At 45.4% G+C, this 18,708-nt stretch overlaps 1 protein-coding gene and 1 long non-coding RNA gene across 2 annotated transcripts in view; one reads left to right on the top strand and one right to left on the bottom strand.

Annotated features, from left to right (window-relative positions):
* The window catches only part of GABBR2 (gamma-aminobutyric acid type B receptor subunit 2), a 336,043-nt gene that overhangs the window by 119,769 nt on the left and 197,566 nt on the right, over positions 1 to 18,708 (top strand). Inside the window, exon 3 of the mRNA XM_032860690.1 lies at positions 13,340 to 13,510. Within this exon, the coding sequence (XP_032716581.1) occupies positions 13,340 to 13,510 (171 nt within the window). The remainder of the gene's footprint in view (positions 1 to 13,339; positions 13,511 to 18,708) is intronic.
* On the bottom strand, positions 53 to 5,514 carry LOC116869438. Its single transcript, XR_004383039.1, has 2 exons — positions 5,329 to 5,514; positions 53 to 933 (listed from the first exon to the last, which is right to left on the bottom strand). It is a non-coding gene; the product is annotated as an uncharacterized LOC116869438 (long non-coding RNA).

Raw genomic sequence — 18,708 nt, 5'->3', positions numbered from 1 at the left:
TTCATAGGGGTGCCAGTGTGAATTGGGGATGAACTCCTAGAAGGGGGATTATGGGGGGGTTAAGGGAATGCATCTGTAATTTTTCTAGAAAATAAATGATTGCTGAACTGATGAGAAAAACTAATGAATGAATTTGATTAAGAAGAGCAGAAAATAAAAGGCTGATACCCAAATGGAGATCTAAAACAATCAGACCGCCTAACTATCTTGGAAGAGGCTGGTTTCAGACCCCCCCTGACCAAATCTCCCAAGTGCCACAGTTTTCGTTCCCTCACGGAAAAAACGAATTCCTCCTTGGTCTGTAAATCAAATGCAGAATTGCAAAGTCATGAAAGGGTAGAGCTGAAATAAAAAACCACCCAGGACCATTTCCTTATTTTAACGGCAAGGGGAGTCCGGGCCCAGAAAGGGGAGGGGGTCAGGAGAAAGGCGGAGAAGCAGCCCCGATTCGGCTCAGTGCCATCATTGCAGTGAACAGCCCATGCTGTGTCTGCTTTAGAGGAAAGCCCACATGCTTGTGGGTGCTACCAAGAGTCAAATGGGAAATTGTCCTAGCGTGCGCCCCCGAGATGTTACGTAAGGAATGCCGTGGTTCAGACCCCTGCGTGCCCTCCATCACAACATGGCCTTCCACGGAACTCTCTCCGTGTAAATGGCTTTGGTTTCCCATCTTTTGTGTTATTCTGGGGCGTTCAAATGGAGTCCTGATGATAAATTGGACCAGGTGGCGGCTTCGACAGGCTGTGTGCGTTCTGGCCGGTGATGTGGGTGGTCGTGTTTGCCGAGGAGAGCCTGGAATTACATAATCCCGGCGTTGGTGGCATTCTGATTTGATTCTGAGCAGGCGGCATGGGGCAGCAGATAAGTTTCGCCCAGCCCAGCTGTGGACTCGGGCTGGGAACCTGGGCAAGTCCCTTGTCTTCTCCGGTCCCCCTGTGGGTTAAAATGAGGAATTGGACAAGTTCAGGATGGCGCATACACGAATGACGGAGGTGCCCTTGCTTCCCCGTCCCATGCTAATTACAAGTGTGACCTCATGCTCTTCAGCGACTTAACCCACATCTCTGGCCGCCACTATCAACGTGCTCGTGACGCCACATAGGCTCAAGTCTATTTACCATCTCTGGTGTGGATGGTGACTCAGGAGTCATGATAGAAGCCAGGTGTCCAGTTAAATTAAAAGATTTCAGGCAAATAAAGAATAGTCTTTCATCACAAGTATGTCCCCAGTATTGCTAACTATGGCAACCCTCTTAAGCCATTTCTACTTGCACGGTTATTTCTCTTTTTTGAATGTAATTCATTTGATTGGAGAGGTCCATCTACCCCCTTTGTGGCCCTTCTGATAGTGCTTATTCTCCAGTGCCCAGATAAGAGTCTAGCTCATGATATATTGTTTAAATGCATATTATGACTTAATCTAATGAAAAGTAACAGAGATTTGAGTAGGAGATTTTTATTTCTGAGGACTGTATATTCTTATAGGACTCCTTAATGAACCTGCAATCCAGTGTTTCCCAGACCTCCAAGACCCTTGGGTCTACCACTTGTATTGTTAACTGATTTAGTATTTTCCTTTAAATACACATATCCTTTTATTTAAATACCATGAATGGGAAATCTGTATCATTTTCTAAGAAGATGGTATAAAAGTATAAAAAAAGAAAATGTAACTATTGAGATATAAAATATAAATATCAATATAAAAAAAGAAAGTGTACCTATTGAGATATAAAATATAAATATAAATATAAAAAAGAAAATGTACCTATTGAGATATAAAATATTAATCTGGGGCTCAACTAAAATCACTAGGTTTGCCATCAGCAGACACTGACTCGTGCAAACCCCCTGTTGGTTTGAGAATCCCCTCCACAACCCTGATAGATAGGTGATTCTTGAGCATCTCCTTGAATACCTCCAGTGATGGAGAACTCAGTACTTTGTAAGATTTTGATTCCTTCTTGAATATCTCACTATTAAATATTTCTCCCGGATGTTGATCCACATTGGGCTCCCTGAGAGAGTCATATATCAATTCTGCTTTACTCTCTGGGACCCCACATACTAAGTTTGCTCCCTTTGCATTCACTCATACATTCATTTATCGATACATAGTTGAATGCTTTTTCTGTGACAGCTGCTAGGAGAACTGAGGGATAGCAGGGAAGTCTCCCTGGAAGAGGTGGCCATGAGCAGGCCTGGACAGATGAGTAGGAGCTGTCCATGAGGAAATGGGAGGATCCAACAGATAGAAATGCTACATCCTCTTTCACTGCAAGCATTGAGGTGGGCCACAGCACACCTTTCTCCCCCTACAGATGTGATCTCAACCCATTCACTAATTAGAGGTGCTAAATTGACATGAGGAGACATGATTTTTGCAGTGTGGTAATTAAAAGGCAGTTGGCTTCACAGCTGTGATCACACGAGAGCACTTCTTACCCATAAAGACATCAGCTGAAAGCAAAGTGCAAAGGAGCTGAGGAAGCCAAAGAGGATTCTAATGTAATTTGCTAATTTCTTACATTTGTCACCTGTACAGCAGTGAGGGGGAAATGGAATATTTTACCAGAAGTTTAAGAGAAAATTAAAGACATACATCCTAATTGTACACAATTAGACAAGCAATATAATCATTATTATTTTTTTTAATTAACAAGCCATTTAAAATTCACTTGATCAGGATTTAGAAGGCCTGATTGATTTAGAATTGTGTCTCTGCTTGGCGGCAGCCACGTCACAGCGAGCAAACCCATTCATTCACCGAAGCATCTCCTCTGTGAAATGGGTGTACTTCTCTTCCCTCCGCCTTCCTTGGGATTGAGGTATTACTGAGAGGAAAAATCTTTGAGTTAAGAGGCCTTACATAAGGGTGAGAAACACCACTGAAGCCCCATAATGTCTAAGTCTAGAAGTTGTGATCTGACATTAGCCATCATTGTCCTCGGATCCTGAGATGGGAGTGGGGTGGAGTGAGTCACCCTGGATTACAGAGAGGAGACGGATCCCAACAGGCAGAGGAGGGTTCCGGTGCTGCTTGGTGAACAGCAGGGCTGGCATTCAGCCCCAGCCCGTCCACACTGAGGCCCTGAGTCCCTACCTTATGGACCATACTGCTTTCTCAGCACTGTCTTGGTTTCCATGTCTCTCTATTTTATTCTGATCTCTGACTTAAATAAAAAGGAAAGAAAGGATTCGAGGAAGTAATATTTGTTTTCTAACTCCTTTATATAAAATAATGAGAGAAAAGCCGAGGCAGGGAAGGAAGAAGTAAAAATCACAAAAGGTTGTATCTAAAAGAGCAAAAAAAGTAAATTACTTTACAATTTAATATTTACAAGTAAATAAAAGCTATTTCTTAAACTGGGTGATGGGCAGTTGGATATTGGTTTCGTTATTACTCCTTAAACGGAACATAGATATTTCATATACTTATACAGTTAGACATAGCTTTTATATCATGATAAAAGTTTAAAAAGAAAAATAGGAAGAATTTTCTCTTAAATGATAAAATAAAATTTTATATATACATATATATATGTATATATGTGTATATATATATCCACATACACACATATGAGTTCTGTTTCATATAATTGAATTGGACCATCCTAGGGAATCAAAAGCATAACAAGCCAGCGATTCAGTATTATTGTTGTTTCTTTTAAGCAGATTTTGTTTCTTCTTAATCTTTCTTTCTTTTAAATTGCCCTGGTTGCTTTCTTGTCTTTTTCGGGGTACCTCCTCAAGAAACAGCTTTGAATGTTGGAGAGAGAGCTACATGCCGAAAATGAAAGTCCCAAGGTCAAGCCCTAGCCTTGCTACTTGCTAACGGGTGATTTTGAGCAAGTCACTTAACCTCTCTGAGTTTCAGTTTTCTTATTTGGAGAATGAGAGTCATAAAGTCTACTCTACCAACACGGTGGGTTTTGATGAAGATCAAAGTTAGACTAAAGAAGTAAACTTGTTTTAGACATTGTTAATTACAGATGAGAAGTAGAGCAGTCTGCAGAATGAGCAAAGGTTGATGGAGTCTCCCTGCTCTGCCTGTTGCTGGCTGTGTGACCAAGTGCAAGTGACTTAACCTCTCTGAGCCTCAGTCTCCTCATCTGAAAAGTGCAGATCAGAGAAGTATCTACCTCATAGGGTCGTTTTACTCATTAAATGAGAACGTGAATGCTGAGCCCTTCATGCCGTGTTTGGCCCATGGCAGGTGCTCATCACACAATAATTTAAAGGAGCCAGACTACCCGAGCTCAAATCCCAGCTCCGCCCCTTACCAGCTGCACGGTCTCAGGCAGGTCACCACACCTCCCTATGCCTCAGTTACTCAGTGAGGAACAAAGACAATGATGCTTCCTCTACCTTCCTCACAAGCTGTTTCGAGCTCCCCAGAAGAACATGGCATCAAGGTGGGTAGTGAAAGCCCAGCTGGCTCTGCCCCTCTGAGTGATTCCAGATGGAAGCTCATCAACAGGAAGGAGAAATGATGGTTCTCCAAGTGGCTCCAGCCCGGGCTCTCGGACTGAAAAGCCTTCCAACCTTAGAGCAAGTCTCTGCATGACGCCCCAGTGGGCCTTTTATGGGAATAGGGCTTCAAAAACACCCCAAGTCCAGGCATTCCTTTCCCCTCGTTAACTCGGGAAATGCTTTGAGGCCGCCCCACAGCACATTACTCTCGTGGGCCTCTGTGGAGAGGCACTCTGTGTCCAAACATTTTCTCGCCAGGGCTCGGGTGCAGCAGCGACCTGGCGAGGACCTGAAGCGGGCCCGAGTTCCCAATGCCCCCAGCCCAGTGCCTTTGTATATGTCCTGGCACTGGCCACAAACAGGGTTTTGTCAGAGGCTTCCTGAGAAAGTTGCATTCCATTCATCTTGGCTGAAAGGGACCCGAGATGACAAATACTTCCCTCATTTAATTACAGAAACAGTCAGCAAACCCATGGAAAAAGATTAAAGGGAGCAGAGAAAAGAGCAAGCCTCCATCATATTCTGCCCCCTCAGCCGCCCCCCCCCCCCCCCCGCCCCCCCGCCGCCTTGCTTCTGGCCTGGGTCTCTCACCTAGGATTTAGCAATGAGAGCCGCTCTTGGTCCTACTTCCCACCTGAAAATTGTCATCGCTCCCCAGGAAAGTTAAACTCAGAGGCCCCAAATCAGGGAAAGAATGAATTGCATTTAGGCAAGAATTCATCAGTGGCTTGGAATTTAATAAAGATCCCGAAGTTGGGAGGTGTATTTACATTTTTCATCTGGGCTTACATCTGCAAAGAGAAATGAGACACAAAGGCAATTATCTGAATAAATCAGAGCCAACGAAACACATACCCACACAAAGCTAACAGACTTCATCATTTTCCTCAACCATTGGAGAGAAGAGCCGAATTGTGTGGTTGCGAGAAACCTTCGAAATCCTTCATCCATCATCATATTCAGAGGTGAGGAAGGCAGACACCTAGAAGAAATGATGCCCTTGTTCTCACAGTCATAGAGACAGGCTTAATGAAGCCCATTTCCCCCTGCTCCCTAAAGTGGCCTCATAGTGGCCTCAGCTTAATGTTAAAGTGATTTGCATTTCCATATGCAGACCCTAAACCTCACAAAATATTTCATGCCAGGCTGGAAATTCCCCCCCAGAGAGAGATGCTGACAACTCTCTCCCCACTTCAATCTGCTGGTTAAGGTGAGTCCCCCAGAATCCCCCAGGACTAGCCATGCCCACCATGGAAAAGTGCTATGTGTGAGAGATTCTGGAAGCCTTGGAATCAGCTGCCTCATGGCTGTGCTATAGGGTCTCAGAAGAAGGAACAAGACCCCAGATCATTGCCCCATCTCAGCTGGGACTGCCTCTTCAGAGCTGAATGAAGAAAGAGAACAGGATATGAAGTTAAAACGCCAGTTTTGTCACTCCTGTACTGACCTTGCACAACTACATCGCCTTTCTTTTCCATGGTTTCTTCAGCTGTAAAATGGACAGTGATTCTTACCTCAAAGAACCGAGGGGCTCTATGACCAACTCACATTCTAGATGTTTGGCAACTTCAATGATTTCAAATAGATGGATCTAGATTGATAAAATCCTACAAAACTTTGCCTTCTGGCACTCTGAACATTGCCTAATAAGACAATAATCATTGTGAAAAATAATAGACTTTTCCCTCTCTCTCCCACAATCTGAGTTAGGGACCCAGGGCTTTACCAATCAGAACTTTGGATAGCTACACCTCTACTCACAGTTGCTTACCTTTGAAGCAACCAAGATGCTTTCTTCTCTTCACTTTCATCTCTCTTTGCAAATTCAAAGAGACCTATACATTCCTAGGAAAAGCTGAATAGGAAGAAGACAGGAGGACACTAGGAGTGCATTGCATCCTGGGAGGCAGAAACCTCGCAAGTAAAGTTTTATGGGCAAGAAAGAAAAACCCTGGCAGGAATGTATGATGGAAATATAATGTAATGTGTTGATTCAGAGCATCAGAAAATTAGGCACTGAGGACAAAGATGTCACTCATTAGCATAAAACAGCAAAAAGTGAGAGCCTTCTGGACACTAAAGACTGCTCAAAGATTTTTCTGGGAAAAATATTCAATTATAATGTTAAAAGACAGAAAATGGGTCACAGGCAATCCATGCATTGTGTTATTTGATAAGCCAACTCTGAAAAGACCTGCCTTGTTTTTGACAATGAGTACACTGGGAACAGCTGACATTCAGCCTTTGAAAAAGTATTGCAAAAATAATCAAAGGTGCATCATACCCACAAGAAGCAGAGGAAGAGTCCACCTCTGAAAATGATCTATTGCAGAACAAAGAAGAAAACTTCAGAAAAACATTTAGCATCCTCAGTCATATGCAGAAAAAAACAGGGTCTCCCTGGACTAGTCTGAGATAAGACAACAGGGTAAGAAGGGAGTGTGATCCTAAACAACTTTTAGGAAATGGAAAATCTCAATAACATCATAAAATTATGTTAGGGAGAGTAAAGCTTAAAAGTGAGGCTGTTGAAAAGCAGGTCAACAAACTCATAGATCAAAGAACCTCAAGGGCTAAGGGCTGCAAAGTCAAATAATAATGAAGTGCCACAATGTCCCAGAAAGATCGGCAAAAAGTAGGAAAGGAGATAATACCAATTATTGGCCAGGATATGAGGAAGAAAGAACTTGTGCCCTGCTGTTGGGTCCATGAGTAACCCAGCTGCTTTACCAGAAATGAGCGAAACTAAATATGCACACATCCCATAATAAAAGATATGGAATAGAATGAGATGCTCTTATGAGCTGTAAAGGACAAGGAACCAGAGATGAAGTCATGGAAAGAAATATGATCGATACGGAATTGAAGAATGAAAAGACAGGGGGCTCCTGGGTGGCTCAGTGGGTTAAAGCCTCTGTCTTCAGCTCAGGTCATGATCCCAAGGTCCTGGGATTGAGCCCCACATCAGGCTCAGTGGGAAGCCTGCTTCCTCCTCTCTCTGCCTGCCTCTCTGCCTACTTGTGATCTCTGTCTGCCAAATAAATAAATAAAATCTTTAAAAATAAAAAAAAAAAAAGAAAAGACAGCATCTAAATAATGAGGCTCTCTGGAGCAAAGACAAGAATATATATGAATATAATAAAATCAATATGGTATTACACATAATACTACATTTATATTGTATATGCATAGAGATTTTTTTCTGAGTTGAAAAGCTTGAAGGTATAGATTAAAGGATTCCCAGTGTCTCAGATAAAATCAAGAGTGTCATACCAAGATCTAGCTTGGCAAATGTTTTGAAATCTAAGAATAAAGAAAAAACCTTCTTTGGGGATCCAGGCAGAGGACATCAGATACCTACAAATGAACAAGTGTCAAACTGGCCCCAGATTTCTCCTCTGCATCCCTTTGTAGTTTCAAAGGGGGGAAATGCAGCCCAAGAATTTTATACCCAGCTAAATTCTAACCATGTGTCAAGGCAACAGAAGTTCATCCTCAGCAAGATTTCAACCACTTGCCCTTCTTCAGAATATTAAAAGACACCCCCACAGTTTGAAACAAGAAGCAAGATTAATATACCCAGAATAGAGAGGAGTAGACATATAGTGTGAGTATAAAAAGAACAAGAGGAAACAAACAGGAAGCATACAAAGAGAGCAAGACTACCAGAGTGCCTGGGTGGCTCAGTCAGTTAAGCCTCTGACTCTTGATTTCTACTCAGGTCATGATCTCAGGATTGTGAGAGAGAGCCCCGAGTCGAGCTCCATGCTGGGCCTAGAGCCTGCTTAAGATTCTCTCTCTCCTTCTCCCTTTGTCCCTCCCCACTGCCTCCCCTCTCTCCCTCTCAAAAAAAAAAAAAAAAAAAATATTGCCAACAAGGTAAGTGCAAGATCAAGTACTTACTACAGCAATAAGCTTACATGCTTTAAAATTGTGTGCTCTTTTCAAGAAATATACTTTAAAACAATCTTAATAGAATGCAAATAAAAGGAGGATCAGCTCTATGACAGGCAAATACAAGTAGAAATAAAGGTTTCAATATTAATATCAAGCATGTTATAATATAAACCAAAAAGTAATAAAATGACCAAAAAAGTAATAAAATGACAGGGTTTGGTTTTTTTTTACTTTGATAAATATTTTAATTCTCAGTTCATGGAATGATTATTAACTGCCTGCTCTTGGGACCAGGCAAGGGTATACGTTGCTAAGAAATAAAGATGTAATTGTAATGAACATTTATGCTCAAAGTAACATAAAATCAAAGCAGATAAAATAAAAACTGTAGAAATAGATGGAGAAATTGTCAGAGACGGTAGAGAAAAATTGAACAAGTCTTCTAGTCTTTGACAGATCAAGTAAACAGAAAAATGGAACATGTGATACTCAATGACTTTTTTAAAAAAATATTTTATTTATTTATTTGACACAAAGAGATCACAAGCAGGCAGAGAGACAGAGAGAGGGGGAAGCAGGCTCCCCGCTGAGCAGAGAGCCCCATGCGGGACTCAATCCCAGGACCCTGAGACCATGACCTGAGCTGAAGGCAGAGGCTTTAACCCACTGAGCCACCCAGGTACCCCCTCAGTCATTTTGGTTGATTATACCTGTTATACATAAGAAACCTGATGAAGACTTTCATAGCTTACAACTTGAGACTGCATTCTCTTTTCTGGCCCCGTGGAACTTTCACAAAAATTGATTGTAGAATAGGCCACAAAGAAAATCTCGATAAATTCCAAAAGCAGACACACTCCATGCCAAATTTTCAAAACAGGGCAATAAAACCAGAAATGGTAACAAAACTCTAAAATTTTAAAAGTACTCTCTGAAATAAATCCTTGGATAGGGATTAACTCTGAGCCTCAATAACTCAGAGCCTCAGTCATAGCGTGTTTGGAAATGAACTTGGTTGTGTGAAAGAAGGAAGGAGAGCCCAGAAAGCTTGGGCATTGCAGTTCTGGCCGTGAAGCAGCAGGCTTGGTGTTTCCGGATGCTGAGGGAATGGGCGGGGAGGGAGGGCTAGCCAGCACATAGGAAGCAGGTGGACAGCCTTCAAGGGGAGAAAGAACACAGGTGTTGCAGTCCTGTAGACCCACCTTTGGGGTCCCGCTTCTACCTCTTACTGGCTATGGCAAATATCTCAATGTCTCCCATTTCTAGGTTTTAGCCTGCTTATTCGGAACTAGGGATGTTGAGCTGTATTTGTGGTTCTCAGCCCTCCCTGTGTATCATCATCACCTGCCAGATTTTTTTTTAATAATCCTGAAGCCTGGCCTCTAGACACAGAGATTACGATTCGGTTGGTTTGGTGTGGGACCAAGGCATTGTATTTTTTTTTCAATCTCTCCAAGTGATTCTGCTGTGCAGCCAGGAGAGACAAGCCCAGAGCTAGATGACTTCTCAGGTTCCTCCAGTTCGGAATGTCAGCAGTGCTCCTAGGCCACTGCAGCCTTTGCCCACAGAAGAAAGTTATAGGAGGATAAAGCCAGAGGCAAGGTAATGCCAAGCCATCTAATCAAAATGAGCATTATCTCAAATGGGGCAGAAAATACTGGTGCCAGTTAATATTTTGCACCCAACATGATTTAGACCAGGGGCATGGATTGTACTCCAAGCCCATTGTAAACACAATGGGCCATTTATTCACTGAACAGTAACCACTGTAATTACCTACAGGGCAAACATATGAGGTTGTTCAAGCAACATCTAATTGTGGACCTGGAACTAATAGGACGATAGTGATCAAGTAGTAACCAGAGTGTGATTCAGAAATCACATCAGAAAACCAATATTTCCCAAATTGTGTCAGATAAGCATCTGGGGGGACAGGATGGCACATATACCATCCCAGGTCCTGGAAGACTTACTCCCTGATTTTTCTAACAGCTCCCTCTTTCTCTTCTCCTGTCCATAGGAGGCTTGACGTGTTGCTTTAATTTTGAGAGACGAGTCACAGACACTACGTCCAAGGGAACTGTAGAGGGCATCTACTTCTTGTCCTTATTCTGGGACCCCTGTATCACCTGTAGGCAGGGGTGCTGACCTTGTTTGGGTCACAGGACCCTCCTGATGAACTTGATGGAAACTGTGAATCCTCTTTTCAAAAAAATGGGCACACCTATAGGCACATACCTGCCCACACAACTTTTTCATATAATTTTTGAGGAGCTCACAGATACATTGGAGCTCCTCTGTATTCTCACTAGGTCTTAGTCCAGGCTCCTTTTGCATACCTCCAGATACAGGGATCTCACTACTGGCATTGCTGGACAACTCTGAACGCAAGAATTCCTCGGTGTGTCCAGCTGAGAGTTTCCTCTCTGTGTGTTCTTCTTCCCATTGCTCCTTCTACTCAGAATTTTTCAAAACAGTCATTCTACCCTTGGCCTTTAGCAGTCTTGGGATGATGTCCTATGAGGATCTTGGGAACTGGTTCCTACAGGTACTCTTTAGTTCCAAGTGACAGCTGGTGGGATATTTTGTGTTCCTCTCCAACAGATGGGATGTGGTGAGGTTGCTGGTTGCACCCAAGAGATGCGGGGATCCTAGGTCTTGGTTGTCTACCCTGTGAGCCAGACCAGGAAGAGGGACAAGGTCACTTCTGCCTCACTCTGTGAAAGTGTTAGGGAGGAGAAGGAGCGCTTCCTTGGGTGACAGGAAAGGCAGTAAAAAATATCTTCACTGAGGCCTGAGGACACCTGTATATTATTTCCCTGGATGCTGGAATTGGATTCTGGGATGTATTGGGTCTAGAGCTGCTGCTGGGACAGCAAGGGCTCAGGGAGAAAGCCTGTGAAGGCAGAGTGAGCTTGCTTCAGTCCTCTCTGGGTCAAGGGTTTACATGAAATAAAAGAAGGAAGGAGGGGCGTCTGGGTGGCTCAGTGGGTTGTGCCTCTGCCTTTGGCTCCAGTCATGATCTCAGGGTCCTGGGATCGAGCCCTACATCGGGCCCTCTGTTCAGCGGGGAACCTGCTTCCCCCTCACTCTCTGCCTGCCTCTCTGCCTACTTGTGATCTCTCTCTCCCTGTCAGATAAACAAATAAAATAAAATAAACTTAAAAAAAAAAAAACCAAAAAATTAAAAAAAAAAAAAAAGGGAAAAAGAAGGAGGAGAAGGAGGGTGGCAGGTTGGGAGGAAGAAAGAGAGGACCAGAGAGGGAAGGAAGGTGGGGGATGACTGAGTGAAAGAAACTATGGAGGAATTATTTAATAGTCTCAATGAGGGAAAAGCCTTTCTAAATACGACACAAAACCCGAGGACCTAAAAGGGAAAAAAAATTAATAAATTCAACCGCATAAAATCTCTATGGCAGAAGACATTATAAGAAACACAAAAAGAAAAAAATGCAGACTTGGGAGGAAATTAGCAACTTTTATTGCAAAGGGCTAGTTTCGTTCATATAAAAGATCACTTCTACGAACTGATAAGAAAAAGACTAAGAGTCAAATTGGAAATCAGGTGAAGGATGTGAACAGTTTCCAGAACAAACTGCAAATTGCTCTTGAGCATAGGAAGAGGCACTCCCTGCTTATAATGTAAATGCAAATTAGAAGAGCAATAAGATACCATGTTTCTGCCGGCACACAGCAAAGATCAAAAAGGGCGATAAGCACCTTGGGTGGGTGAGGCCAGGGGACAGGGAGAGCAGAGATCAGAGGAAATGCTACAGAGAAGGTGACATTTAAGCTGGGCCTTGGAAGACAGATAATTAAAATCCGATTTAGCAACGTACTGGCACTTGAAAGAAAGAGAAGGAATAATGAAGGGGAAGATAGACAGATTTGACTACTGAGTGTCAATTAAAACACACACACACACACACACACACACACACACACACACACTGTAAAAGCAAACAAACTGGGATATTTGCGGTAACTCCAATAGTCTGAGTTTGGATGCTGTACTTAAAAAAAAAAAGTCTTCATTAGACTCAGTCAGAAAAGCGTTAGAATACCACTCAAGAAATAAACAAAGGACATGAAAAAACAACTCCTAAAATAGAACATACTACTAGTTAACGATCCCATGGAAATAAGCTCAACATTATGCATAAGCCATGAATGCAATATGACTCATTTTTTTTAGTGATAAACCATTATAAAATTATAGAGAGACATGTTTTATTTCTCTCTGTTGGTAAGACTGTGGTGACATTGGCCCTCTAACTATACCTGGCTAGTGGGCGTGTAAATTGACATAATTTGGGGAGGAGGGATAAATATTAAGTCTTCAAAACCTCATCTCCTTTATGTGGGAGATTTTATATCACGGACTCTATCCTACAGAAATAGCCTAAAATGTAGAAACAAGATGGTTTGCACAAAGACGCTTTTAGAATAACATGACAATAATGACAAATTGCAAACAGTCTAAATGCCCCCAAATTAGAGATGATTCAGTAAATTATGGTACGTTCCTATGCTGGAGTATTACACAGCTATTAAAATGTTTGCACAGAGTTTCTTTTTAACAAGATGGTTTCAAGGCTTGTGGGATAGTATTAAGGAAGGGGTTCAATTGTGTACATAGAGTGATTTTGAAAATCTCCTTCTTAAAAAAAAAAATCACTGTGCACGGAAAAAGGACCAGAAGGAAATAAACTGCATCAATGGTGGTTCATTGGCGAGGAGTAAATTATTGGTCCACATTTTTCCTTCTTTCTCCTTATTTGGCATTTTTGAAAACCTTCTCTTCAATTATAATGTATCGCTTTCCCAACAAAAAGGCTTTAACAAAATGCCTTGCCCCATGCGTTTGCTCCCCCCATCTGGCTCAGGGTCTCTGTTCCGTTGGGGGAGGTCCTGGGCACACAGCCAAGAAATGCACCAGTAAAGGTGATGTCTCTTTTGTGTTTTCCAGCTTTCCTTTGCCGCAACCACACCTGTCCTAGCTGATAAGAAAAAATACCCATACTTCTTTCGGACTGTCCCATCGGATAACGCGGTGAACCCAGCCATCCTGAAGTTGCTCAAGCATTACCAGTGGAAGCGAGTGGGCACGCTGACCCAAGACGTGCAGAGATTCTCTGAGGTATGTGTGCCGAGAGGACGTGTCCACACCGGCCTGGCAGCTGTGGTCTCCTTCCAGGGGGCAGCGTGGCTTCAGCGGGGATAGCTAACTCATAGGACCCTTAAGCCTGCTTTTAGGAGCAGGCTCAGAGCTGAAACGCCAGGGACAAGAGAGAGCTAATGGCTGAGGAATCTGGGCACAGGGCAGGTGAACCCGTCCATCCCACGTAGCTCAGGAATGAAACTTTCCCTTCTGTCATGCCTCTCGGCTAAATTGTGCGGCTCATTCCCTGACTGTGCCTGTAGGTTTGCTGTCCTTGTTACTGATGCCCAGTGACACCCCCCCAACCAAAATCATGATGAGCCACCAGAAACATCTCTGCTGTGAGGGGAGTTTGGGAGGGGCTGGCTTGGAACGAAGGCTCTGGTGTCACCGTGGACTGGTGGGTTTGTTGGGGGTTTTCTTTGGCGGTTCATTTTAATGGCTTACATGCATACATCATACACGGTGTTTCAGGGTTTATTTTGTTTTTGCCAAGAAAGAAAAAAGCTGGCTATGGATAGTAAAAAATAATTACATTGCTTTTGCTCGATCCCTCTAAATCCCGCTTTCTCTCCCAAGCGAACCCTTGATTTCCATTTACTGTTCATCTGCCCAGAACTTTCTCCGTATATTTGTTTAAGCCCAATGACCTCATACTATATGTGTTGTTTTTCTCACTTCACTACAGATCATAGAGATCTTGATAGACCACATTCCTATTAATGGGTCATGGTGTTCTGTCAGACAGATAAGTGGTAATTTATTGGATGTGTCCAGCTTTTTGATATCACAGCCAGTATCTTCCTGTCTCGATGTGCATCTTCTCAGTAGATTTCTAGAGGCAGAATTATTGGGTCCTTTAAAATATTGCAACAAACTGACCTTCAGGAAGGCTGTTCTGAGTCCTTGTCCCCCCAACAGTGTTTGAAAATCCCCATTTCCACACTTCTTTTCTAACTGTGAAATTAGCAATGTTTAAAAAGTTTTCCCTAGTTGGATGAGTGCAAAATGATCTCTTGCCTTCTATCCCATTCTTCCTGGAGCACCTACTTTCCTTTTTTCTCCCACGTGTGCTCTGGCTGTTCAGAGCATCCCAGCAGGCAAGCCATTCCACATGTGCTCAGCAGCCCGAGGAAACACTGGGAGCTGTGTGGGGAGAATGTGGGAGTTGGGCGTTCAGGCAGACCACAGTGGGAGGAGTCTCGGAAAACACCCCTTGTGGCAAGGGGGTTGGGGGGGCGTTGGGGGTAGGGAGTAGATTTGTGTGTCCAGGAGGGTGGGTGCACAGCAGGGCTGGGAGTCACAACACCTCTCCCCACTTTAGCTCCACACTTAAGCTATGAGGCTCTGCCTCACCAGTCCCACGGGAAGCAGAGCCCGCTCCATGCATTGGCTGTGCGACCTTGGAGAAGTCACCTCACTTCTCTGAACTGTGGTTTCCTGCCCTCTAAAATGGGGACAGTAGCCCTTCCCATGCCTTCCCTGCAGTTCTTGCCAAACTCAGTCCTGGATTTGAAAGAGCTGTGTAAGCCGGAAGGTTCATGCACAGGGAGGGATGTTTTGGAGGCGCTTGAAAAGCAGGAGTGTTTGGCCCCGCGGTCTGTGCTTATCCAAACAAGGCAGGCTTTTCCCAGGCAAGGCTGGTCCTTGTCTTCCCACCTCTCTGTTTCTCAGTCCCCAGGGACAGGCATAAGGGAAACGGGACTTGCCAAACTCCGCAGAAGGCTAGAAGGCTGCCTTCTTTACAGCGGTGACCAGTGCTCGAAAATGAGTGTCAAGCAGGTTGATGGTGAGGGTGGGGACGCCCCATATTGACAGTGGACCCGGCCGCGATGTGGAGAGACCTTCTTGTTTCCAACAGTCTTTGGCTCTCAGCGGGAGGGACCATTAGGGACGCCTCCTCCAACCTTTTCATTGTATAGAAGTGAAACACCGAGGTCCAGAGAGGGGAAGGGACAAAGGTCTGGGTTTCAAAGCCCTCTGAAGTCATGAAAGGTTATTCACAGAAAAGTCCAGACTGAATCCCGGGATCCCGACTCCCACTGCAGGGAAACCTGTCCATTTATAACTTTCTTTTGTCACATGGGAACTGCTTGTAACTATGGAGATTTGAAAGACACCAAAGAAGTTAAATTGTTCGTCCCAACATTGTTGATGTTTTATACATTCCCAAATGCTCTCACAGCCAGCAGCCCGGTAGGGAGGGTTTATGCTCCCATTTTACAGATAAGGAAACTGAAGTCTTCAGAGGGTGGTAGGTCTTTTCCTCCGGGACACATGCTGATAAAGGGTCAGCTGCCTGCCCGACCCCCCACTGCCACCTCCATTATGCTTTCCTCGCTGGGGTCGAGTGGCAACAGTCTGGGAGCACATCTCCATCCCTGCATGGCTGTGTTAGGACCCTCCACTGCGGTTTCAGGGCATCTCAGTGGGAAGCCTCTTCTCTGAGGACAGGATGTTGCTTGGTGGTGTTGCTGGCAAGGACCCCTCTCGATTTAAATCTCTCAGCCCAGCTGACTCCTCTGTGTGCCCAAGGGCTTTGGCACCCCTCTCCCAGAGTCTGGGCTGCATCGCTGGCGGGCAGGCTCTGGACACTCTCCAGGGGCTAACAGCTTTTCGTGAGTGCGAGGGAAACTGCATTCCTTTTATGAAGTTGGCCGATCAGCAGCGTCAAGCTTTTCTGTTCCGAACTGGTACACTGGAAAGATGATCAAATGAAGGCAGTCCTGAGGTTGGAGAGGGCTGGGGTTGGGGAGAAGCTTAATCCCAGAAGCTTATTACACTGGGACTGGAAGGGGTGCAGGGCTGAGAGCCATCCCACCTCGGGGCTGGCCGCTCCTGTGTCTGGAGAGGCATCCTACCTAGTGTATGGTACCCAGAGGCTGCCTGGGACTTGGATCGATCGGATGGGGCCCATCTCCAGATCTCACTTTGCCAAGCAAGGGCTGTGTGGGCCCAGACCGTTTCCTTCACCTTGTTGACTTGGGTATATGGGATCTAGAGCTGCTGCTGAGACAGACAAGGCTCCCTAGTGAACACCGGTGGCTGAAAAGATAGAGCTGGCATCGGCCCTGCCCTCTCTGCAGCCAAGACTTAAATGCGTTGAGAAAGAGGGAAGAATTTGGTATCAAGCAGGCTAATCTCTAGGCCCAGCTCTGCCAGGCGAGGGCTGTGTGGCCACGAGCAGTACACTTCATCTCAGTGAGATCTTCGTGTAAACGGGGATATTTATCCCGACCTCACAGATCTTCGTGTAAACGGGGATATTTATCTCGGCGATGAGAGAGTTAGAACGAGGGAATGAAAGACGTCTGCAGAGTAAGTGCTCACTCAGTGGACATCCTCTCCTCCACTGATGCCTGCGACAAACTCTAGGAATGCGTATCCCTTCACTCAAAGGATAATCATGTGGCCTGCGCTGTGCCAGGGTGTATGATGGGCATGGGCCCTGGGCTGTGGAGGGCCAGGGAGAAGTGGACGTGGCCTTGGGGTCAGTGGTGTCAGGACTCCTTTGCTGGGTTCTGGCTGCTCATTGGAATCACCGGGAATTTTTTTTTTTTTTTTTTTTTTTAATACGTCGGGTTCCCCCTCTGCCCCCACTTTGAACAGCTTTCCTGGGATATAATTTGTACACCATACAGTTCATCCATTGTTAGTCCACAATTCAGTTATTCTCAGTAAACTTCATATTTTCAGATACGGTTTGGTGGCTGTTGCGGCAACCCAGTGTTCGAACCCACCCATCCCTCCACAAATTCCCTTGTGCTCGAACCCGCCCATCCCTCCACAAATTCCCTTGTGCTCCTCTCTAGTTAGACCCACCCCCGGCCGCGGGTTCGTTTGCTTGCTCCCTCCTTTTGCCCGTTTTGGAAATTCCATATAAATAGAATTATATAACATGGACTTTTCTGTGTCTCGCTTCTTTTATTTCCCATAATGTCTTTGACGTTAACCTGTATCAGTAGTTTGTTTCTTCATTCAGCCGAGTAGTGTTGCCCTGTGGGGACAGGGCACATTTTAAAATCACCAGGGAGCTCTTTAAAAGCCGGATCCTCGGGTCAGCCCCCAGAACAGTATCGGATGACCTCGGGCATTAGACCCTGTGCGAGCTCCCCAGGTGGTTTCAATGAGTCCTCAATGTCAATGTAGTTCCCAGTCTGCCTGGTCAGGAGTTCAGGGTGGGAAAAGGCGCCCTCTCGTGGCGGGGGCCAGGGCTGTCAGAGTAGCCCCCGTCTACAGGCCACGTGACCGCCCTTGGTGGGTGCTGTGACCGGGACACTGGTGCGGCAGGGTGGAGAAGGTGGAGAGTGGCCTGGGCCCGGCGCCGGGGCTCTGCCAGGTGGAAGACAGTGATGGGGGCGGGTGATGAAGATGGAGGGTGCTGCTGAGTGGGTGCTCCACAGGGCCCCGGATGGAGAGGGATGAGCAGACAGATGGCCCGTGGGCTTGGAGGAAGTGGAGCTCTGGAAGTCTCTGGGAAGCTTGAGGGATCTGGAAGGGTGGGAAGCGTGGTCAGAACTGGAGGAAGGACGTCGGGATTGAGGGGCCCGGCCCTGGGTCTGGGGGAACGGCTGAAGTGGAGTGGAGGTAGAGGTCACTGGAACTGGGGACGAGGAGGTGAGAGACCAGAGGGCTGCGGGACATCCCCGTGGGCGTGGCAGGCACAGGATGGAGGCAGGGCTTGGGGTGGAGATGAAGACAGTGAGCATGGCTGCCCGGGGCAACCAGCAGACAGCAGCCGGGAGGTAATCGGGCCTCTCCCCTCCAAGTTCCTGCTCTTGGGTCTACAAAACCGTCTTCACCAAGTTATTCTTTATTTCCCAGTTCCATGACGCGGCTAGCCAGCTAAGCACCATGGACGAATTAGTCTCTCCAGACTTCCGTTTCCCCTTCTATGAGATAAGGGAGCAGGTCCAGTAGACTTCAATGATCTCTCTGAGCTCAAAGAATTTGTGAGGAGGGCCTAGGGAGGTCTGGTCTTTGACCCCATTCCTGCCACTCCCAGGGGTGCGCACACGAGAATGACTCCGCCTCTTTGTGCCTCAATTTCTTCATCTTGAAAATGGGGCTAATAACAGCACCTAACTCTTCGGGTGGTGGTGAGGATGAACTGTGTCTAGAAGCTTCGGAGTGCTGAGGGACGTGCCTGGCTCATAAGCAGCACCAAGCAAAGGTGG

The sequence above is a fragment of the Lontra canadensis genome, unplaced genomic scaffold (genome assembly GCF_010015895.1).
Source record: "Lontra canadensis isolate GAN:19392208 unplaced genomic scaffold, GSC_riverotter_1.0 scaffold19, whole genome shotgun sequence".
In the NCBI taxonomy this organism is placed as follows: domain Eukaryota; kingdom Metazoa; phylum Chordata; class Mammalia; order Carnivora; family Mustelidae; genus Lontra; species Lontra canadensis.
Note: the sequence above shows the minus strand (reverse complement) of the source record. Positions and strands in the feature narration are given on the sequence as shown.